Source organism: Eucyclogobius newberryi, unplaced genomic scaffold (assembly GCF_026437365.1).
Source record: "Eucyclogobius newberryi isolate DKJ021-1_F unplaced genomic scaffold, fEucNew1.0.hap1 SCAF_15, whole genome shotgun sequence".
In the NCBI taxonomy this organism is placed as follows: domain Eukaryota; kingdom Metazoa; phylum Chordata; class Actinopteri; order Gobiiformes; family Gobiidae; genus Eucyclogobius; species Eucyclogobius newberryi.
Window position 1 is genome coordinate 34,887,778 of NW_027315779.1, and position 23,696 is coordinate 34,911,473.

General features: G+C 48.7%; 1 protein-coding gene across 1 annotated transcript in view; it reads right to left on the reverse strand.

Moving 5' to 3' along the window:
• rsf1b.1 (remodeling and spacing factor 1b, tandem duplicate 1) overlaps window positions 1-17,376 on the reverse strand; it is a 36,355-nt gene extending 18,979 nt beyond the window's left edge. Inside the window, exons 1-6 of the mRNA XM_072447018.1 lie at window positions 17,184-17,376; window positions 15,648-15,739; window positions 11,465-11,557; window positions 8,859-9,064; window positions 5,419-5,531; window positions 527-2,661 (exon numbers count right to left, since the gene is read on the reverse strand). Of these exons, the coding sequence (XP_072303119.1) occupies window positions 527-2,661; window positions 5,419-5,531; window positions 8,859-9,064; window positions 11,465-11,557; window positions 15,648-15,739; window positions 17,184-17,337 (2,793 nt within the window). The 5' untranslated portion in view covers window positions 17,338-17,376. The remainder of the gene's footprint in view (window positions 1-526; window positions 2,662-5,418; window positions 5,532-8,858; window positions 9,065-11,464; window positions 11,558-15,647; window positions 15,740-17,183) is intronic.
• Between the last annotated feature and the right edge of the window lie 6,320 nt (window positions 17,377-23,696).

Genomic DNA, 23,696 nt, shown 5'->3' on the forward strand with positions numbered 1-23,696 from the left:
CGTCATGCAGCTGAAGGTGTTAGGGTTAGCATACGTCATGCAGCTGAAGGTGTTAGCGTTAGCATACGTCATGTAGCTGAAGGTGTTAGCGTTAGCATACGTACACCTATTCATCATGTTCTCTCATCTGTCATTTGAAACTGCAGTTCAAGATTAAATGTCTGTTCTTGGTCTTGGATTTGATAAAATAACCCCCAAAAAATGCGACTTATACTCCAGTGCAACTTCTCTATTATGCATTTTTTGGCTGGTGCGAATTATACTCTGGAAAAACCGGTATATTCTTTTTACAAAAAAAAAATAAAAGGGTCTAATGTATTTTCAAATGTATAGAATCAATTAGAACACATTTGAGGAGGAAAGGAACATTTAGTTTGATCATTCAGCACTCTCTATAGACATAAGTCTATAACATGATTACTCTTTAATAGAGTGAAATTAGCCTTCATACTTTTCCTTTCTGTGAATTTCCTGTTTTATTTACCTAGACTTCAGTCCGATTCACTTTGAATCCACCTTGTTGTACCTTCTTTGGCTGTCCCTCCTGGTCCTTGTCCTGAACCTTCTTCTCTCGGAGCTTCTTGGGCATCGCCCTCGTCTTGTCGTCTCCTTTCTCCTCTTCCTCCTCGCTCTCCTGGTCTTTGCTGCAGTCTTTCTTCTCCTCTTTTTTCACGGCAGGTTCGGGAGCTGGTTTGGGTGTTGGTCTGATCCTGGGCGACCTCCTCAGAGAAAGGCCTGTGTTGGTGTCTGATTCGGAGTCTTTCTGCTCTTTGTGCAGCTCAAGCTTCCTCCTGTGAGTCAGCCTTTTCCGTGGTCTCCTGCCCACTTTCTTCTTCTCATTTTCTCCCTCTTCATCCTCAGCTTTTTTCTCCTCCTCTGATTTTTCCTTCTCCTCTTTTGTCTCTTGTTCTTTTCCTGCTCTCTTCTCATTATTGTTCGTTTCCATTTCTTCACCTTCTTTCTCCTCTGCTGTTGGAGGATTAGGTTTTTCGGTGGCCTCGCTTGCCTTTTGTTTAGTTTGCACCTTTTTCTTATCTTCACTCTCACTCTCAGCCTCTTCTTCTCCGTCTCCAGCTGTAGACTCCCCTTTACTCATCTCCTTCATTTTGGCCTTTTCAGGAAGTGGGGATTTTTGAGTCTCGTTCTCGTCAATATCCATTTTCTCTTGACAATTAGATGTTTTGTCACTTGTTTTTGAGGTTTCCTCCATCAGCTCAGTTTCATCGGCTTTTGTATCGACACTCGCCTCTTTTTGCCCAGTCGGATCTTCAGAAGCATTTGCCTCAGAGTCATTAGTCTGTTCTGCATGTTCTTCACATGTTTTGGGGGCTTTTGAATTTTCTGCTTTTTCAGTCTTGTCTGATTTGACATCCATAGATTCTTTTTCTCTAACGTGTCTACTTTCCTTCTCTGCAGTTTCTAGTTTTTCTTGGTCTATGGGCTCTACTGTTTTTCCATCACAGTCCTTTGCCACAGCTTGGTTCTCAGCACTAGTTTCATCCTCTTTTGTCATTTCAGTCTCTTGCTCTAGTGGTCCCTCCTTGTCCAAGTCTTTGAACTTTTCTACAGATGGCTTCTCTGTATTTTGAACTTCATCCATCTTGTCTTTAGAAGGTGGGACAACTTCTCCCCGCTCTGATAGGTTATCTGATGTACATTTAGGTTTCGTTTGGTTCTCATTAGTTTGCAAAGTTTCCACTGCTTGGTCATTTTTTGACTGGGAACCTTTATCTGACTGATCATCGTGGGCCTTGGAATTATTGCCAGATTGGCAGGTTTTAGCCTGTGAAGTGTTGTCTGACTGATCAATCTTTGACTCTGAATTATTTTCAGATGGACTAGAGTTGACTGGAGGAATTGTATCAGATTGGTCACTTTTAGATAGGGCACGTTTGTCCCATTGGTCTACTTCCATCTTGTCCACTTTGCTACTCTCACCATCTTCAGTCATTGAAACATCTTTTGTATTTTCATTATTTTTGCCTTCTGGGGTTTTTCCATCACACATTTCTTGGTCCTTTTGAACTTGATCATGTTTGGAATTGCTTTCAGAGTCTATAATCTTGCTTTGTGGCTTGTCTACTGCTACACATGCATCATCCTCCTGATTGGTTTCTTCATTGCCGTCCTCAGTGAGTGGAGCTGTGGAGGACTCGTCTCCTTTTGTCTCTTCTTCCTGTGCATTTTGACTCCGTTTACAGTCTTCCTTTTCTAAACTCGGCTTGTCAAGATCTCTCTCTGGGAGCTCGCCGTTCACGTGCCTGATGACACTTTGTGATTCAGTTTTTACACCGTCCTTGGCCTGGATTATTGCTTGATTAGGAACAATGACACTACTTGTTTTCTCAAATCCCTCTGTGAACTTCATGCCCCTCTTCTTCAGCGGGATCTTGGCCTGCTGCTCGCTCAGCCGCTCCTCGGACAGTTCGGTCATGGCCGGCGTCACCTCCATGGGCTCCTCTTTGATGGCCTTAGTTTCCTCTGAGGGCGTTTCTACCACTGGCTCGGGCTCCTCAGATTTACTCTCTGGAAAGCCGTTCACTGGAGATGTGTCCAGTGCTTCCTCCGGCTCCTTCTTTGGTGACACCGGGACGTCGGCCTCGAGTTTCACTGGATCTTTGCTCTCCTCGTCGGTCGATTCATCAGACTTTTTCTCTTTAACTGAAATTTACAAAAAATCAGAAAATTATCATTTGTAGCATGTCAACATTTTTCTCAATCTAGTGGAAATTCCAACTGGCAAAAGCTTCAATTATCAAGAGTTCTCAGCATAAAACTAAATAGAATGTGTGGGGCTGGGCACTTTTACTCTGGTGGGGGAAGTACTGAGACAAGTACCTACATGTTACTCACTTACACAACTAAGTCATTGTAAGTCCCTGTGGTGGTTAAATGTGTATTTAGGGACTTTTGTAGAGTCTCTCGTTGCCCCCTGCCGTCTCTGGGCGGAAAACCAACTATGTTACATTTGCATCATCCCGAAGACAACTCTCAGCTTCTTTTTTATGTTTGGTAATGTGAAATGTTTTTGTATGTGACTTGAGCGTCTTATGATAAAGAAATATTAAAAAAACAATAATAATAATAATGACCAAAAATGTTGGGCCGTAGGTCTGAGTGAGGCAGGGACAAAGATTAAATTTAGAACCGTTGTACGACCAAAGACGAGCTGCGTTTGATTTTTAGAATTTTGCTCGCCGAGTCCTCCTGTCGCTGGGTCAACGCTTTATCTGGTGAACACAAGCTCCACCATGAACAGGGCCTCAACTCATTCTTTTTCTTTCAGTTACTAACTTTTACAAACACAAAAACATTGCTAGCGGAGGATAGCACGACATGCTAGTAATGTTTTGCATTTTAAACATTAGTGTTCTCGCTGAGGGCTTTTGGCATGGCGGCCGCGCAACCGAGCGGGCACAAAGCGCAGCGTGGCCGAGCAGGCACAGAGCGCCGAGCGGCGCGATACGTCACTCCTAAGTGGCAGAGTGTGATCATACTGCCTTTGCATATCGAGGGCAATTTTTTAAGTACTTTTTGCTAGCGCTGCCTACGGCGGTGTCCCACCACCATCCTCAAACCTCAGACCAGAGAGAACACTGCATTAGCAACACATTTAATTATATTTGCTCAGACAAACTTTGGTCATAGCTACGATTGATCATTAACAATGTGGGTCGAATAAAAAAAAACTCCCCCGTGCACATGCTACGCCCCCGCGCGCAACATGCCACGCCCCCGTGCACATGCCACGCCCCCGTGCACATGCCACGCCCCCGTGCACATGCCACGCCCCCGTGCACATGCCACGCCCCCGCGCACATGCCACGCCCCCGCGCGCAACATGCCACGCCCCCGTGCACATGCCACGCCCCCGTGCACATGCCACGCCCCCGTGCACATGCCACGCCCCCGTGCACATGCCACGCCCCGTGCACATGCCACGCCCCCGTGCACATGCCACGCCCCCGCGCGCAACATGCCACGCCCCCGTGCACATGCCACGCCCCCGTGCACATGCCACGCCCCCGTGCACATGCCACGCCCCCGTGCACATGCCACGCCCCCGTGCACATGCCACACCCCCGTGCACATGCCACTCCCCCGTGCACATGCCACGCCCCCGTGCACATGCCACTCCCCCGTGCACATGCCACTCCCCCGTGCACATGCCACTCCCCCGTGCACATGCCACTCCCCCGTGCACATGCCACGCCCCCGTGCACATGCCACTCCCCCGTGCACATGCCACGCCCCCGTGCACATGCCACTCCCGCGTGCACATGCCACTCCCCCGTGCACATGCCACGCCCCCGTGCACATGCCACTCCCCCGTGCACATGCCACTCCCCCGTGCACATGCCACGCCCCCGTGCACATGCCACGCCCCCGTGCACATGCCACTCCCCCGTGCACATGCCACTCCCCCGTGTGGACTGATACAACACACACGTGCGTTTAGGGATGCAGACCTAAAGCCACGTTCAGGTTCAAGTCCGGATTCGAATCCAGAGGTTCAGGTTTAGGTCCGGACTCATTAGGTCCGGACCTAAACCAGGCCATATTTACATAATGTTATAACAGTGTAACACAAGCTACTTCACTAAATTAAGTTGAAGACACATGAACAAGGACGACTATCAAACACAAGGCTTAACTGTCTGCTTTATTCACTGTTTTTAACAGAAGCTACAACTTACAAATCACAAGCTACGAGCTAAACTATAGCTTAACATTTAACACACATTCATGTGTTTTACTTGAGGAACAAGAGCATGTTGAGTATTGTTAACGGGGTCAGTCTGGGTCAGTCGGGGTCAAGGGTCAAAGCAGCTGTTTCATCTGATACTATGTTTTGTCTTTAGACACATTTCACTCTTTAATGTTCAGATCCTTTAGCATCAAAAGTCAGATCAAACCTTCAAACACAAAACACCAGTGTAAATAAGTCAGTGTAAAATAACAGTTACAAAAACCAGCATAAAAGTCAACTAGAATCACTATAAAGCGTCAACTTATCAGTATCAAAAGTAGAATATGAAAATATTGTACACAACAAATCAAAATAATACATCATATTATCAGCATTAAACACCAGACCATATTTAACAACTGTAGAATACAAATACAAAATACTATTACAAAATATAAACTCCAATTAATAAATGCAGCAATTAAGCAATATTACTTTGACTACTTGAGTATTTACTTAATGCCAAATGCACAAGGCTGCAGGTGAGCGGTAGGTGCGTTTTATGATTGATACGTGATAGGACCAATCGGAAATGAGACTCAGATTTGGGCAAAAAAAATCGTCCATTCAACCTTTAACATGTGCACTGCAAATCGGGGCTTCACTAAAAATGTATTGGATTTTATGAAATGTCATATTCATTTGATAGAGTGAACTTGAGAACGTACCCTGAGCTTCTTCTGTGCCCTCTTTAGCTTTGGCCTCCAGGTCTCGTTTCAGGAGCTCAGGGTCAATTTGTGTCTTGAGCAGAGCCACCACTTCAGCCAGCTCGTTCCTGTCCCTGTTAAAAAGAAACACTATTAGTCACACTGCCCTCTGGAGGAATTCACAATGGTTTGAAATAGGGTTGTATTACTCACTATGACGCTATATAATGCTTTTCAATCATATTTAGACTCATAATTTGCAATGGACAATAATATTTCAGTGTTCTCGCTGAGGGCTTTTGACATGCTGCCGCCGGCACCCCGCCCGTTATGATGATGCCGCCGCCGGCACCCCGTCCGTTATGATGCCGCCGCCGGCACCCCGTCCGTTATGATGCCGCCGCCGGCACCCCGTCCATTATGATGCCGCCGCCGGCACCCCGTCCGTTATGATGATGCCGCCGCCGGCACCCCGTCCGTTATGATGCCGCCGCCGGCACCCCGCCCGTTATGATGCCGCCGCCGGCACCCCGCCCGTTATGATGCCGCCGCCGGCACCCCGCCCGTTATGATGCCGCCGCCGGCACCCCGCCCGTTATGATGCCGCCGCCGGCACCCCGCCCGTTATGATGATGCCGCCGCCGGCACCCCGTCCGTTATGATGCCGCCGCCGGCACCACGCCCGTTATGATGCCGCCGCCGGCACCCCGTCCGTTATGATGCCGCCGCCGGCACCCCGTCCGTTATGATGCCGCCGCCGGCACCCCGCCCGTTATGATGCCGCCGCCGCCGGCACCCCGTCCGTTATGATGCCGCCGCCGGCACCCCGTCCGTTATGATGCCGCCGCCGGCACCCCGCCCGTTATGATGCCGCCGCCGCCGGCACCCCGCCCGTTATGATGCCGCCGCCGCCGGCACCCCGCCCGTCATGATGCCGCCGCCGGCACCCCGTCCGTTATGATGCCGCCGCCGGCACCCCGCCCGTTATGATGCCGCCGCCGGCACCCCGCCCGTTATGATGCCGCCGCCGCCGGCACCCCGCCCGTCATGATGCCGCCGCCGGCACCCCGTCCGTTATGATGCCGCCGCCGGCACCCCGTCCGTTATGATGCCGCCGCCGGCACCCCGCCCGTTATGATGCCGCCGCCGGCACCCCGCCAACCCGGCCATGCTCCCGCCGGCACCCCGCCATGCTGAAAAGATACCGCCAGGTATTAAGATAACCCCGCGCGCGCCGCGGGCATTGTGCTGCTGCGCATTCAAGTGCCGCGGGCGGCGCGGACGAGAAGCGTTGAGCGGGAACTGAGCGCCCCGCGGGCAGCACCGAGCGCCATGCGGGCTGCACAGCGCGGCTGAGCGGGAACCGAGCACCCTGCGGGCGGCGGAGTATGATCATATTGTCTTTCCATATCATAATATGGGATTTTTAATGTCAATTTTCAAGCTTCAGATTTCAATATTCAAAACACAGCATTTTAATATTTCTTCAAACCAATGTCTATGTAAAGTTTAAAGCGAGGTAACAGGCAAAAATATATATAATTTAGTTTGGATCAGTTTGTTCTTTCAATACATAAGAACACAACATCATTCACACCTCAAGACGTTCTACTATGTACATGAATCCACTTGATTTCAGTGGGACATTGTAACTTCAAACACCATTTACTCAAAATGCATTTTCAGCCCTTGAAGCGTCTCTCTGTATATTTTATACAGATCAGAACAAGAATAAAGTAATACATTTATGAGAATAAAGTCATAGTTTAGGGACCGGTGTCCAGGCTTTTAGATAGAGGGCCGTATTTTAAAATGTGGAAGGGCCTTTTCGAGTGCAGGGACGGCCAACCGTGCGCGCCGCCCCTGCAAGTTTACTGTTTACAAGTGAAAATGTGCATGCTGCGCGCCGATTGGTCGCTCTGACTGTTTCCTAAAACCCACCCACCGTTGAATGCTTGCCTCATTGGCTAGAATAATATGTCAATCAAAATGCTCTACGTCATCTTTACCCGGTGCACCCGCGTCTGACGCGTGCCGATGGCGGCGGATATTTTTTTTCGGAGGCTGTAAAAAAACAAACCCGTGGACAAAAAAATGTGTGGATTGTCTCATTCTGTAGCTAAAAGTGTGAGGAAAACATGGACGCCACACACACTCTAAGTCAAAGAGGTCATTTCTTATGGACGGAGAAATGCGCCGGACGAGCGTTCGTTGTGAATATTTTCACAGAGGAAAACGCTGTTTACTCGACAATTTCGTCAAAGTGGATTATTTCAGGAAAAATGCAAGTGAATATTGCTTTTCTGAGGATTGAATGAGTACAAATACAGAGGGAATGAACGCCGTTGAGTCTGTAATAAACAGCAAACAGGACATGCGTTTGGAAAAGTTGAGACTTTCTCACAAACTATTGGCAATTGTTTGAGTAAATAATCTATACAATTATGTATTGTTTGCTGTGAATGATAATGAAAAATAAGAGTGATGATGCAATGGAACATCTAAAGTCCGGTTTTCGCTCGCGGGCGTGAACAGGTTTAAGAAAGCTACACTCAACGTAGACGACTTCCATTCAGTCGTCACCAGATCACCAGTTCACCAGATCACCAGCTCACCAGATCACCTGTTCACCAGATCACCTGTTCACCAGATCACCTGTTCACCAGATCACCTGTTCACCAGATCACCAGATCACCTGTTCACCAGATCACCTGTTCACCAGATCACCAGATCACCTGTTCACCAGATCACCAGATCACCTGTTCACCAGATCACCTGTTCACCAGATCACCTGTTCACCAGATCACCAGATCACCTGTTCACCTGCTCACCAGATCACCTGTTCACCAGATCACCTGCTCACCAGATCACCTGTTCACCAGATCACCTGCTCACCAGATCACGTTCTGTCTGGGCGCCGCCTCCGCTCAAGCGTCATCGTGCATAAGCACGGCATAAGGTCAGACGGTGCTAAAAGCGCTGCTTTATTTTGTAAAAGCGTGGGAAAATTCCCAGAGATAAGCAGCTCCTAAGTGGCAGAGTGTGATCATATTGGCTTTCCATAACATTCAATTTTTTAAGTACTTTTTTTATTAGTCCGGAGAATGCCGAAGCTACTCGTGCTTCACTAGTCGGGCCCTGTACCCGGACGGAGTGTTCATAACGCCATGTCACAGAGGAGAAGCTGTGGCACCAGGAGGCAAACCACTATCAAGAGTTTTGGGACTGAAATGAATAATGCACTGTAGACCACTGTAGACCCTGTCATGGACACATTCCATGATATCTTTGGAGTTCCTGGGAGCAGGATAAGGGCCTTCACAAAGGAAAATGGAAAAAAGAAAATCACATTTGGACAAAATATGAGACTCTTTATTTCATTTTGTTCTCTCTGGTCTTTTTTCATGTCTTGTTTTTGTACGTTTTAAGTTTTGAAAGAAATAAAAAAAAAATGCTCTCACCTGGCGACGCACTTCCAGGAGGAGCCGTCCAGATCGTCCTGCTCCTCCACGTACATCCTCACATTGTTGTCCTGGTCCAGCTGGAACCAGTACATCTGCCCGTCCTTGTCCCTCCCGATGGGCTGCAGGCGCATGGCATCTGCATCCTCCTCGTTTATGGCAGCTTTAAACTTCACATTCTCATCGAACTGACACTCACATAAATACTGGGAAAGAGCAAAGGACTTCAATTAGAGACAAATAAAAGAATTTGAAGTCATTGAGAAACTCATGATTTTTTGTTTTAAAAGGTGGTATGGACGATTGTTTTCAGCAATTTTTTTATCATATTTCCTCGTGGCGTGGATAAATCATTTGTCCTGCCACGTGTCAATCATAAAACGCACCTACCGCTCACCTGCAGCCGCGTGCGGTTCGTGCCCATGTTTCCGCGTGCCTAAGCGCATGGATCTATCATAATATAGTTCCCTCAGTGTACGGGACAAAATGAAGACGGAGAAAAACAGTTCGAGCTGACGCAGAAGTGGACAGAAATCTACGGGAGACGAGAGATGCGATCTGTTGCGCTAATAAACAAACGCACGTGTGTGTTGTATCAGTCCACACGGGGGAGTGGCATGTGCACAGGGGAGTGGCATGAGCACTTCCGCCTGCGTTCTCAAATCGCCGAAACATCGTCCATACCGCCTTTAATGTCGGCTAGTTTTATACCGGGTCGGTCGGGTTACGGCAAACAGACATATAGTTTTGCTCAGCCTAATGAAAATGTGTCCAATCACAATTATGCAGACGACACTCACTTTAACAGCCACATCAATAACATCAGCAGCTTTTTACCATCTCAAAAACATTGCCAAAATCAAAAATAAACCACTTGGAGAGATTTATCCATGTGTTTGTCTCCAGTAGATTAGACTGTAACGGCCGCTCACTGGTCTCTCCAAACGAGCTGTAAAACAGCTGCAGTTCATCCAGAACGCTGCTGCTCGGGTCCTGACCAGAACCAGGAAGTACCATCACATTAGTCCTGACTAGAACCAGGAAGTACCATCACATTAGTCCTGACTAGAACCAGGAAGTACCATCACATTAGTCCTGACTAGAACCAGGAAGTACCATCACATTAGTCCTGACTAGAACCAGGAAGTACCATCACATTAGTCCTGACTAAAACCAGGAAGTACCATCACATTAGTCCTGACTAGAACCAGGAAGTACCATCACATTAGTCCTGACTAGAACCAGGAAGTACCATCATATTAGTCCTGACTAGAACCAGGAAGTACCATCACATTAGTCCTGACTAGAACCAGGAAGTACCATCACATTAGTCCTGACTAGAACCAGGAAGTACCATCACATTAGTCCTGACTAGAACCAGGAAGTACCATCACATTAGTCCTGACTAGAACCAGGAAGTACCATCTCATTAGTCCTGACTAGAACCAGGAAGTACCATCTCATTAGTCCTGACTAGAACCAGGACGTACCATCACATTAGTCCTGACCAGAACCAGGAAGTACCATCACATTAGTCCTGACCAGAACCAGGAAGTACCATCACATTAGTCCTGACTAGAACCAGGAAGTACCATCACATTAGTCCTGACTAGAACCAGGAAGTACCATCACATTAGTCCTGACTAGAACCAGGAAGTACCATCACATTAGTCCTGACCAGAACCAGGAAGTATCATCACATTAGTCCTGACTAGAACCAGGAAGTACCATCACATTAGTCCTGACTAGAACCAGGAAGTACCATCACATTAGTCCTGACTAGAACCAGGAAGTACCATCACATTAGTCCTGACTAGAACCAGGAAGTACCATCACATTAGTCCTGACCAGAACCAGGAAGTATCATCACATTAGTCCTGACTAGAACCAGGAAGTACCATCACATTAGTCCTGACCAGAACCAGGAAGTATCATCACATTAGTCCTGACTAGAACCAGGAAGTACCATCACATTAGTCCTGACCAGAACCAGGAAGTATCATCACATTAGTCCTGACTAGAACCAGGAAGTACCATCACATTAGTCCTGACCAGAACCAGGAAGTACCATCACATTAGTCCTGACTAGAACCAGGAAGTACCATCACATTAGTCCTGACTAGAACCAGGAAGTACCATCACATTAGTCCTGACTAGAACCAGGAAGTACCATCACATTAGTCCTGACCAGAACCAGGAAGTATCATCACATTAGTCCTGACTAGAACCAGGAAGTACCATCACATTAGTCCTGACCAGAACCAGGAAGTATCATCACATTAGTCCTGACTAGAACCAGGAAGTACCATCACATTAGTCCTGACTAGAACCAGGAAGTACCATCACATTAGTCTCTGCACTGCCCCCTGTGGCTCAGAGAAGAGACTTTAAAGCAGCTCTGCTTGTGTACAAGTCTCTCCATGGCCTAGGACAGGGGGTCTCCAATAGGCGGCCTGCGGGCCAAGTCCAGACCATGAACCAATTTGGTCTGGCCCGTGACCCAAATTGGTGGACGGTGGAGCAGGGGGACGGTGGAGCAGGGGGACGGTGGAGCAGGGGGACACTTTGTGAGAGAACTGAACCTACAGAGTTAAGGTTGGACTCACTTTAAGGATTCCCGTCTTGCAGTCCATGGACAGGGTCTTGTATCCGTCCTGCTCCAGGTCCCAGGCCCATGTCGTGTTGAACTCCTGGCAGATCTGCAGAGAACACAGCTCACATTAAAGATAAATAGAACCTCAAATTTGATGGTAGACTTGTCGCGACAACAGATTTAGAAGTGTGATGTAAAGCTTCAGAAAAATGATACAATAAACAATAATACTGACACTATACTCTAGGCCTGGGGGGTCTGGCATGATGATTGCTTTTATAAATGGTATGTTATAATCATCACTTTTTTTTAATTTACCAGATCATTATAAACATTTGAACACCCTGCGATGTTGTGAGTTCTCTCACGTAGAAACTATGGAGGGCTCTGTATTTCAATGAAATACTTTATTTGTATATTATTGCTGCAAATAAGTATTTGAACACCTGTCAATAAGAATTGTAGCACTCAAATATCTTGTCTGCCTTTATAAAGTCCACCTCTCTCCACTTATTCAGCTCGTTAGCTGCATAAAGACCCCACAATCAGACAGACTCCACCCACTGTCATGGGCGTGGCCAAAGAGCTTGGTTAGAACATGGAAGAGGCTGAAGATGACTCAGTCTCCCTCAGATGGAGCTCCATGAAGATCTCACCTCGAGGGTTCAATGATGATAAGAAAGGTGAAGAATCAGCTCAGAACTACGAGAGGAGCAGGTCAATGACCTGAAGAGAACTGGGACCACAGTTTCACAGGTTACTATGGTAACACACTACATCGTCATGGTTTAAAATCATGCATCGCACAGAAGGTTCTCCTGCTTAAGTCACATGTCCAGAACCGTCTGAAGTTTACCAGTGACAGTCTGGAGGACCCAGAGGATCATGGGAGAAAGTCATGTGGTCAGAGGAGACCAAAGAGAACGTTTTGATAATAACACCATCCAACTGAAGCACGAGGGAGGAGACGTCACGCTTTGGGGGAGGAAACGTCACGCTTTGGGGGAGGAAACGTCACGCTTTGGGGGAGGAAACGTCACGCTTTGGGGGAGGAAACGTCACGCTTTGGGGGAGGAAACGTCACGCTTTGGGGGAGGAGACGTCACGCTTTGGGGGAGGAGACGTCACGCTTTGGGGGAGGAAACGTCACGCTTTGGGGGAGGAAACGTCACGCTTTGGGGGAGGAAACGTCACGCTTTGGAGGAGGAAACGTCACGCTTTGGAGGAGGAAACGTCACGCTTTGGAGGAGGAAACGTCACGCTTTGGAGGAGGAGACGTCACGCTTTGGGGGAGGAAACGTCACGCTTTGGGGGAGGAGACGTCACGCTTTGAAGGAGGAAACGTCACGCTTTGGGGGAGGAGACGTCACGCTTTGGAGGAGGAGACGTCACGCTTTGGAGGAGGAAACGTCACGCTTTGGGGGAGGAAACGTCACGCTTTGGGGGAGGAAACGTCACGCTTTGGGGGAGGAAACGTCACGCTTTGGGGGAGGAAACGTCACGCTTTGGGGGAGGAAACGTCACGCTTTGGGGGAGGAAACGTCACGCTTTGGGGGAGGAAACGTCACGCTTTGGGGGAGGAAACGTCACGCTTTGGGGGAGGAAGGAAACGTCACGCTTTGGGGGAGGAAACGTCACGCTTTGGGGGAGGAAACGTCACGCTTTGGGGGAGGAAACGTCACGCTTTGGGGGAGGAAACGTCACGCTTTGGGGGAGGAAACGTCACGCTTTGGGGGAGGAAACGTCACGCTTTGGAGGAGGAAACGTCACGCTTTGGAGGAGGAAACGTCACGCTTTGGGGGAGGAAACGTCACGCTTTGGGGGAGGAGACGTCACGCTTTGAAGGAGGAAACGTCACGCTTTGGAGGAGGAAACGTTACGCTTTGGGGGAGGAAACGTCACGCTTTGGGGGAGGAGACGTCACGCTTTGGGGGAGGAAACGTCACGCTTTGGGGGAGGAAACGTCACGCTTTGGGGGAGGAAACGTCACGCTTTGGGGGAGGAAACGTCACGCTTTGGGGGAGGAAACGTCACGCTTTGGAGGAGGAAACGTCACGCTTTGGGGGAGGAAACGTCACGCTTTGGAGGAGGAAACATCACGCTTGGGGGGCATCAACCTCCTTCCCTCAGTCAGAACATTGAAGAAGGGGGCGTGGCTGAAGATGGGGCGTGGCTGGGTTTTCCACATGACAATGACCTGAAGCACACAAGGAGAACCAGGCAGTGGCTCCAGAAGAAGCAGATGAAGGTTCTGGAGGGGCCTCAGTCTCAGACATAAATCCAATAGACCATGTTTGGAGGAGCTGAACCTCTGTGAGGAGGAGCTGAAGCGAGGAGGAGCTGAACCTCTGTGAGGAGGAGCTGAACCTCTGCGAGGAGGAGCTGAACCTCTGCGAGGAGGAGCTGAACCTCTGCGAGGAGGAGCTGAACCTCTGCGAGGAGGAGCTGAAGCGAGGAGGAGCTGAAGCGAGGAGGAGGAGGAGCTGAACCTCTGAGGAGGAGGAGCTGAACCTCTGTGAGGAGGAGCTGAACCTCTGCGAGGAGGAGCTGAAGCGAGGAGGAGGAGGAGCTGAAGCGAGGAGGAGGAGGAGCTGAAGCGAGGAGGAGGAGGAGCTGAACCTCTGCGAGGAGGAGCTGAACCTCTGCGAGGAGGAGCTGAACCGAGGAGGAGGAGGAGCTGAACCTCTGAGGAGGAGGAGCTGAACCTCTGTGAGGAGGAGCTGAACCTCTGTGAGGAGGAGCTGAACCTCTGAGGAGGAGGAGCTGAACCTCTGCGAGGAGGAGCTGAACCTCTGCGAGGAGGAGCTGAACCTCTGCGAGGAGGAGCTGAACCTCTGAGGAGGAGGAGCTGAACCTCTGAGGAGGAGGAGCTGAACCTCTGTGAGGAGGAGCTGAACCTCTGAGGAGGAGGAGCTGAACCTCTGCGGAGGAGGAGCTGAACCTCTGAGGAGGAGGAGCTGAACCTCTGTGAGGAGGAGCTGAACCTCTGTGAGGAGGAGCTGAACCTCTGTGAGGAGGAGCTGAACCTCTGCGAGGAGGAGCTGAACCTCTGCGAGGAGGAGCTGAACCTCTGAGGAGGAGGAGCTGAACCTCTGTGAGGAGGAGCTGAACCTCTGCGAGGAGGAGCTGAAGCGAGGAGGAGCTGAAGCGAGGAGGAGGAGGAGCTGAACCTCTGAGGAGGAGGAGCTGAACCTCTGTGAGGAGGAGCTGAACCTCTGCGAGGAGGAGCTGAAGCGAGGAGGAGGAGGAGCTGAACCTCTGCGAGGAGGAGCTGAACCTCTGCGAGGAGGAGCTGAAGCGAGGAGGAGGAGGAGCTGAACCTCTGAGGAGGAGGAGCTGAACCTCTGTGAGGAGGAGCTGAACCTCTGTGAGGAGGAGCTGAACCTCTGAGGAGGAGGAGCTGAACCTCTGTGAGGAGGAGCTGAACCTCTGCGAGGAGGAGCTGAACCTCTGTGAGGAGGAGCTGAACCTCTGCGAGGAGGAGCTGAACCTCTGAGGAGGAGGAGCTGAACCTCTGTGAGGAGGAGCTGAACCTCTGAGGAGGAGGAGCTGAACCTCTGCGAGGAGGAGCTGAACCTCTGAGGAGGAGGAGCTGAACCTCTGTGAGGAGGAGCTGAACCTCTGTGAGGAGGAGCTGAACCTCTGTGAGGAGGAGCTGAACCTCTGTGAGGAGGAGCTGAACCTCTGCGAGGAGGAGCTGAACCTCTGAGGAGGAGGAGCTGAACCTCTGCGAGGAGGAGCTGAACCTCTGAGGAGGAGGAGCTGAACCTCTGTGAGGAGGAGCTGAACCTCTGCGAGGAGGAGAGGGTCAGAGTCCTGCTGCAGTTAAACCTGGTCCAGAACTACAGGAAATGTCTGACCTCTAATTGGAAACAAAGGCTTCTGTACCAAACATTTACATTGATTTTCTCAGGTGTTCAAACACTTATTTGCAGCAATAACATACAAATGATTTAAAACTCATACAATGTGACTTCCAGACTGCATCTCTCAGGTGGAGTGCACCTACAAAGAAAATGTCAACAACAAAAGATGGGCAGAAATGATGTACATGTACTGTACATATGCAAACAATTCAAATGTACCCACTAGTGCAAAGAAAATGTACACATGCTAAATGTAAATAAGTCAATATAGTATTATTGTGACAGGCTTATTGGATTTCTATTCAAATGATGGAATAAGAGCAGGATTACCTTGACAAGGTTTTTCTCCCATCGATCTGCAGACACAGACTTCCCAATCTTCCTCAGCAACTTCACGTGAAGGTCCACCAAGAGCTTTGGAACTGAGGACAGAGAGTCACAAACATCTACCAACACTTGAACAAACACGCAGCAGCAACAGGAACACTACAGGGTTCCAACAAACAACATTCATAACATTGTAATAGGCTACTTAAGAAAAGTGTAATAATCATTTACACATTTGAGTTTGGCTACACAGCCTTTCAAATGATCTGATCTACAAACTAAGCAACACTTTTCAATTTCTGTTTACCTTTTACAAAGTATGGGAAAAGTAACATTTCTAGCCTCACAGATGTATTTGAGTTTCACAAAAGTACAATTTCTGGTATAAGTGTGCAATATCTCCGCAGATCAAATGAAAAACTGTGGGCTCAACATTTCTGTGAGTATTTGTCCAGAAAACCTAGAAATCATAATCTCCTTTAGGGCAGGGAACAAACAAACACTGCCCACGACAAATGTACATGTTTTTGAGCCAGGTTCTGATGTCACTGATGTGTCTGAGCACTTTTACTTTCTGAGGATAATCCCAGTTACTCCAGTGAAATCACAAATCGTTCCATACCGACTTTAAGACAATAAACAATACCAAAAGAAGCCGTTTGCGCAGAAGGTTTTATACATTCCAATGACGCCTGTGGATTTCATAACACACTGTTTAGGATGGTCACATATTGATCACGTGAGCTTGGTAGTGGTCCACAACATTTAGAGACATCAGAAACGCTCCATGAGGCCGCGCATGCGCACAGCAGGCAAAACGTCAAAACATCTGCAAAAAGCACTTACCAACCGGAAATGTGCGCTGCCATCATTTATGCCAAATTGTTTAATGTGCCTTATTTCAAACTCACATTTATATTTATCATCAACGTTCAACTGATTAAATTCATAATACACGATTACCGCGGCGTGGATTATGAACAACAACCGTATTCAACACATAAAGCCTCATTTTACTCGTAAAAGCCTAACCGGAAGTCGATCGCTGTTTATCTTCGCTTTGTGGCTACGTAAACCGCCACAGCGCAAGACATTGTGACAGTAAATAAGGTGTAAGATTTTACGTCAATGGAAAACTACAATACAATGATCATTTGTCCCGTCGAGAGCCATAAGAGCCCATTTCCAGGCCGCACACCGGCCCCGGAGCCCGGGGTGTTCGCCCCGTGTCTCCGCCGCTGCTCACGGCGTTACTCACATAAAAGGCTGGAAAAAAGAAGCTCAATTCAAAAGGTCCAAAGTGACAGAAATGCTCCGCACAACAGGCCTCGTCCGCCCTTTACGTGTAAATGTCCCGTTCTCACGTCCACAGGGGCCCGCGGGAAGACGCACGCGCGATTTAAGTCCACGAGAGGAATAGAAAAGGACACAATAACACACAACTGGCTAACAGAGCTGCTAGCGTGTTAGCATGTTAGCATGTTGGTGCCCTGCCGTCTCCTCCTCCTGCCCGCCGCTCACGCTCTCTACCCCGCTCACCTGAAGATGTGTCCCGCAGATAACGCTCCAGCTGGGGGAAGGTCAGCTCCGGTAGGTCCAGCTGGGCTCCGTAGCGCTCCAGAAAAGAGCAGATCACGGCGAAACTCGGGCACAAACCGGGGGCAGAGCTCGCTGTTGCCGCCGAAGCAGCCATCTTTTCCACACACTCCACCAGGTCCAGTCAGCTGGGCTTTCACACCACGTTTCCACTTCCGGTGAAGGCAAAATAAAAGCGCGACAAATGCACCGGAAGTGATGGGATACATAAACAAAACAAACAGTAGTGTTCATGTGACAATGCATTATTTAGCTAGAAAGAAAACAGACATCTACAGCTCAACAGATGCAACATCTTTATTAGTTTATTTGTCTTTAAAAGTGAGAGAAGAAAAATAAAATAGATCTCCGGATTGTGACATCATGAGCCTAATGTTAAACCAATGGGGATTTCAAGATTAAAAATACTCGACTCAGCTTTCATTCATAAGCATTCTGACACTTGAGAGTGATACATGTATTCACCAGTGTCTCAGCTTTTATCAGCTTGTTCCATGTGTAAATCTGTGTTTTACACATGCAGCTGATCCCTGGTTTACCCTACGATGAGGTGGTCCCTGTCTAGGATGTACCCCACCTTAGGCCCAAAGTCACTGGCATAGGCTCCAGTCACTCATGACCCCAAACGGTACCAAGCGGTAGCAGCAATGAATCAGCTGATCACTAGTGTCCATTTGCTGCTTCCCTTTGCTCCTTAAAGAAGGATGCGAGCAGCGAGCAGACAAACAGCAAAATCACACTGTGGACTGTGTACAGAGCCTCCTCACATGTTACTTTGAACATAAGATAAGATAAGATAAGATATTCCTTTATTGTCCCACATGGGGAAATTTCATTGGTGCAACGCAGGTAGATCCAGAGGTAGATACAGAAGAACAGATCACTTATAGGAAGTCTGAAAACACTTTCAGTAGAAGATCTCCTATAAATAAACAAAAACTCCCATAGACAAATAAATAAATAAATAAATACCATGGCATGTGATCACGACAGTAATTGCACATGAATATGTGTCACGACAGCACATAGATTGCACATGAATTTCATAGTAATTGCACATGAATTGCACATGAATTCCAACAGCAATTGCACATATGACAGAATTGCACATCAGTATTAGGTTAGGTCAGTATTGTGAGTGTTCAGTACTAACAGTTTTTGTTATAAAGTGTGACAGCAGCAGAAGGAAAGACCTACGGAACCTCTCCTTCACACATCGAGGGTGGATCAGTCTCTCACTGAAGCTGCTCTCCAGAGCGGAGAGAGTGTCCTGCAGGGGGCGACACTCATGGTCCAGCATTGATGTGAATCTAGCCAGGACCCTTCTGTCCCCCACCTCCTGCACCGAGTCCAGAGCACAGCCCAGGACGGAGCTGGACTTCTTGATGACTCTGTCCAGCCTCTTCCTCTCCCTCTCTGTGATGCTGCTGCTCCAGCAGGCCACACCTACAGCAGCTGATGCCACCACAGAGTCAGAGAAGGTCTTCAGGAGTGGCCCTGTCACTCCAAAAGACCTGAGTCTCCTCAGGAGGTAGAGCCGACTCTGGCTCTTCCTGTACAGTGCGTCTGTGTTATGAGTCCAGTCCAGTTTGTGGTTCAGATGAACACCAGGTACTTGTATGAGTCACTCTCTCAATGTCCCGTCCCTGGATGTTCACTGGTGAGGGGGGCGTGGCCTCTGTGGAAGTCCACCACCATCTCCTTGGTCTTCCCCGCGTTGATGAGGAGGTGGTTCCGCTGACACCAGTCCACAAAGTCCTGCGCCAGTCCTCTGTACTCCGCGTCATCGTCGTCCGTGATGAGTCCGATGATGGCAGAGTCGTCAGAGAACTTCTGCAGGACACAGCTGTCCGTGTCATGTCTGAAGTCTGCAGTGTAAAGGGTGAAGAGAAAGGGCGCGAGGACAGTGCCCTGGGGCGCCCCCACACTGCAGGTCCGAGTGTCAGACACACAGTTCCGGGCTCTCACAAACTGGGGTCGGTCTGTGAGGTAGTCCAGGATCCACTCTGCCAGGTCATACTCCACACCAGCCGTCTCCAGCTTGTCCCTCAGGAGCTGATGGTGTTGAAGGCACTGGAGAGATAGAAGAACAGGATCCTCACAGAGCTGCCAGGCTTTTCCAGGTGAGAGAGAGAGCGGTGCAGCAGGGAGATGACGGCGTCCTCCACTCCGATGCCAGGCCGATATGCAAACTGCAGCGGGTCCAAGGCTGAGCTCACAGTGGAGCGGAGGTGGTCCAGGACCAGCCGCTCCAGTGTCTTCATCAGGTGGGACGTGAGAGCCATCGGCCTGAAGCTGTTGAGGTCTTTGGGGCACGGTGTCTTAGGCACAGGTACCAGACAGGAGGTCTTCCAGACCTGTGGTACCACCCTCAGCTTCAGGCTCATGTTGAAGACATGCTCCATAACTCCACACAGTTCATCTGCGCTGGACTTAAGGAGCCTGGGGCTGATGCCATCAGGTCCTGCTGCCTTCCTCACTTTAATCCTCTTCAGCTCTCTCCTCACCTGTGCTGCTGTGACAGTCAGTGGTTGGCAGGGGGACTGTGTGCTGGGGGGATGGGTGAGTCCAGGCGAAGTGGGGAGCTGATGGTCCGGGGCAGATAAGCGAAGAGGAACAGATGCAGGGCATTGTCCAGCTGTGGAAGAGGGAGCATGCAGCTGTGCAGGGGGAGGGGCGGGTGACCAATCAAACCTCAAGAAGTGAGCATTTAAATCATTCACCCACTGTAGATCCCCCTCTGTCTGGGCAGGGGGGATTTTGAAGCCCGAGATGGTTTTCAGGCTCCTCCACACTCCCTGAATGTTCTTTTGCTGCAGCTGCTCCTCCATCCTCCTCTTGTAGCCGGCCTCAGCCTGCCTGATCTTCCTCCTCAGCTCCTTCTGCACAGTCCTCAGCTCCTCCTTGTTCCCTGACCTGAAGGCTCTCTTCTTCTCCTTCAGCAGAGCCTTCAGTTCACGGTTAATCCATGGCTTGTTGTTTGGAAAACACCGCACCGTCCGGGAGGGAACAATGTTCTCAAAACAGAAGTTGATGTAGTCCGTGATGCACTCTGTGATGGTGTTGATGTCCTCCCCATGTGGGTCATAAAGCTCAGTCCAGACAGTGGTGCTGAATCAGTCCCTCAGAGCCTCCTCGCTCTCAGCAGACCACATCCTCACCTCACGGGACACCACAGGCTGCCTGCGCACGATGGGTTCATACACAGGCCTCAGATGTACAAGGTTGTGGTCCGAGCTGCCTAGGGGAGGGAGGGGGGAAGAAGAATAAGCCTCTTTGGTGTTGGCAAAAAACAAGTCCAATGTTCTATTCTCTCTGGTGGGGCAGGTAACATACTGGGTGTATGTTGGTAGGACAGAAGAGGGAGAATCGTGGTTAAAGTCACCAGAGATGAGGAAGAGAGCCTGTGGATGCTGTGTTTGCAGCCTACAAGTGCAGGAGAGCAGTGCTTCACAAGCATTTTCAGCATTGGCAGACGGGGTCACATAGACTGCGATCAAAATCACATGTGAGAACTCCCGGGGAAGATAATATGGCCTCATGCCAATAGCCAATAGTTCAATATCCCTGTTACATAGCTGCTGCTTCACTGTGCAGTGTTCGGGTTTGGACCAGCTCGTGTTCACATACACAGCCAGACCTCCACCTCTTTTCTTCCCGGATTCTCTCGTTCTGTCGCCCGCAGCAGATGAAAATTGTCCAAACCTACAATAGAGTCTGGCATTTCTGCTGTTAACCAGGTCTCTGTGAAAATCAAGACGCTGCTGTCCCTATAAATCCTCTGGGACCGCATGAGGCTCGCTATTTCCGTCATTTTATTTTGAAGGGACCTCACGTTACCCATGACTACGGCGGGAACCGACTTCCTGTTTGTCCCTCTCTTCTCTCGGAGTTTACGTCCAGCCCGTCTGCCTCGTTGCGTTTTCCTTAGGATGTCCGCCGGGATAACGTGACGATCTCCGGGTAAGACGACTGTTCGCCGCAGTTTCATGAGTTCCTCCTTTGTGGAAACGCGGTGCGACGCCGGCCGGGGGGCGGGGCCGGAGCCGGGGGACTCAGAGCCAAGACACATCGCGACGACACGACGAAAACACTCAATCCAGCCGAATAAAGTCAAAACAAGTTAATTTAAAGCGATTCCAGTGCGTGTCCCGATCGTTCGTGAAGTTCCTCTTTCATATAAACGTGTATATAAACGTGTACCGACGACACGCCGTACTTTAGCGCGGCCGGAGGGCGCGGGGGGGGGGGCTGGTGGGCTCGCTCGGAGCTAGCTCACGTCACAACAACACAACGAACGCAACGAAAAACGCTCAAATCCAGCCGAAAAAAGTCAAAAACAGTTGAATTAAAAAACTATTCCAGCGCGTGTCCCTATCGTACAGTACTACATGTGAACTATTGAGAGAAACGTGTCACATTTACACACATTTAACAATAGAAATATGAGGCAGATTGTCAAACAAGTTTGGGCTTTGTAGAACATTTTCATGAGCTGTGGAATTGTTTCTTCAGCACATTCTGTTGTGAAGGATCAGGCACATTCAGGCTCAGGATCCTGCAGGAGCCTGACACAGGACAACACCCACAGAGTCCAGCAGATGGCAGAAGGTGGTCAGAAAATGCAACGGTCAAAGGAAGATAAAGCCTAAAATTGAGGATTTAGAAGTTGAAAATCCAACTGACATTAATGATCAGAACAAGTTTGCAAGAAGAAATAAATGACTTAAAGGATTCACTTCAAAATGAGTGAGAATTCAGAATCAGCAACATGAGGTCAGAGTCAGATTTACAAATGTGAATGAACCCAAAACATCATTTAATTGACAACAGAAAATGAGTTATGTTGTATATCTCACTTCAGCATTCTTTACACAAACATGTGATACATATTGCATACATAAGGTTATAATATATAATCTTCTTATTGCACTACATATTTTATTTATGTACATATCATGCCTATTTCAAACCTTATTTTAACTTTGTTTACTTATTTTGATATATCTGGTAGCTATTCACTGTCCATTGTTTTATATTCATTATTCAATGTTTTGTTGTTTGTGAATTGTGTTCATTGAAATGGCAATAAACCTTATTCTGATTCTGAGAATTGAGCATATTTCAAGCCAAAATTAATACAAGTTTCTAGTCTTTCCTTTACCTTTTGATAAACCAGATTATAAATAAGACATAAACAAGTTCAAGAACGAAGACGATTGAACAGTCCATGAGCTCAGGAGCGCCCTCTGGAGGCAGACGGGTTTGTGTGAGAACTTTTACTGCGGTTTAATCATGAATCTGCTTAAAACACGTTTCAGAAATACATTCAATACATCGGTCCACGGTCCCATTGGAAAATAGCCCGCAGCACAAGCTAACAAAGCTAACGAGGCTAACATGGCGGACGTGGCTAGCCTGATGGAGATTCTTTGCATCGGAAATCACAACAACAGTTTCCTCTGAGGGCGACAGTGAGGAACAAATTAAGCAATGTCTGTGGGGACGAGGGACGATGTCCCAGAGTCCTCTGTCCTTAGACCCTCCTTCTGTCCTTAGACCCTCCTTCTGTCCTTAGACCCTCCTTCTGTCCTTAGACCCTCCTCTGTCCTTAGACCCTCCTTCTGTCCTTAGACCCTCCTTCTAGAAAAAGTAGAAACCAGGAGGAGTTCCAGATGAAGGAGGATCTGACTCCCTCAGACGGACGAGATGTCTGAAATAAAAAGCCGCTGAAGGCACCATGACCAACTGGAGCTCGCATGGACAAAGTTGAGCAGCGTGTCTCAGGTAATGCTGACAGTCTGCAGGCCGTAAGGGCCGAGATGGCTGTGGTCGCTGTGGTCCAGAGTGACCACGCTGGAGTTGGAGATCATAACATGAAAAATAAGATTCTGGATATTGAGTCCAGATCCCGTCCTAACCTGAGGCTTGTGGGCGAAGAAGAAGAAGAAGAAGAAGAAGAAGAAAGAAGAAGAAGAAGAAGAAGAAAGAAGAAGAAGAATGAAGAAGAAGAAGAAGAAGAAGAAGAAGAAGAAGAAGAAGGAGAGAAGAAGAAGAAGGAGGAAGGAAGAAGAAGAAGAAGAAGGAGAAGGAGAAGAAGAAGAAGGAGGAGAAGAAGAAGAAGAAGAAGAAGGAGGAGAAGAAGAAGAAGAAGAAGAAGAAGAAGGAGAAGAGAAGAAGAAGAAGGAGAAGGAGAAGGAGAAGAAGAAGAAGAAGAAGGAGAAGGAGAAGAAGAAGAAGGAGAAGAAAAAGGGAGGAGAAGGAGAAGAAGAAGAAGAAGGAGAAGAAGCCAAGAAGGAGAAGGAGAAGGAGAAGGAGAAGAAGAAGAAGAAGGAGAAGAAGATGAAGGAGAAGGAGAAGGAGAAGAAGGAGAAGAGGAGAAGGAGAAGGAGAGGATCACAAGATCTGATAATGAGGTGTTTTTTTTAGATTTAAATGTTTTTGTTTTGCAGTGGG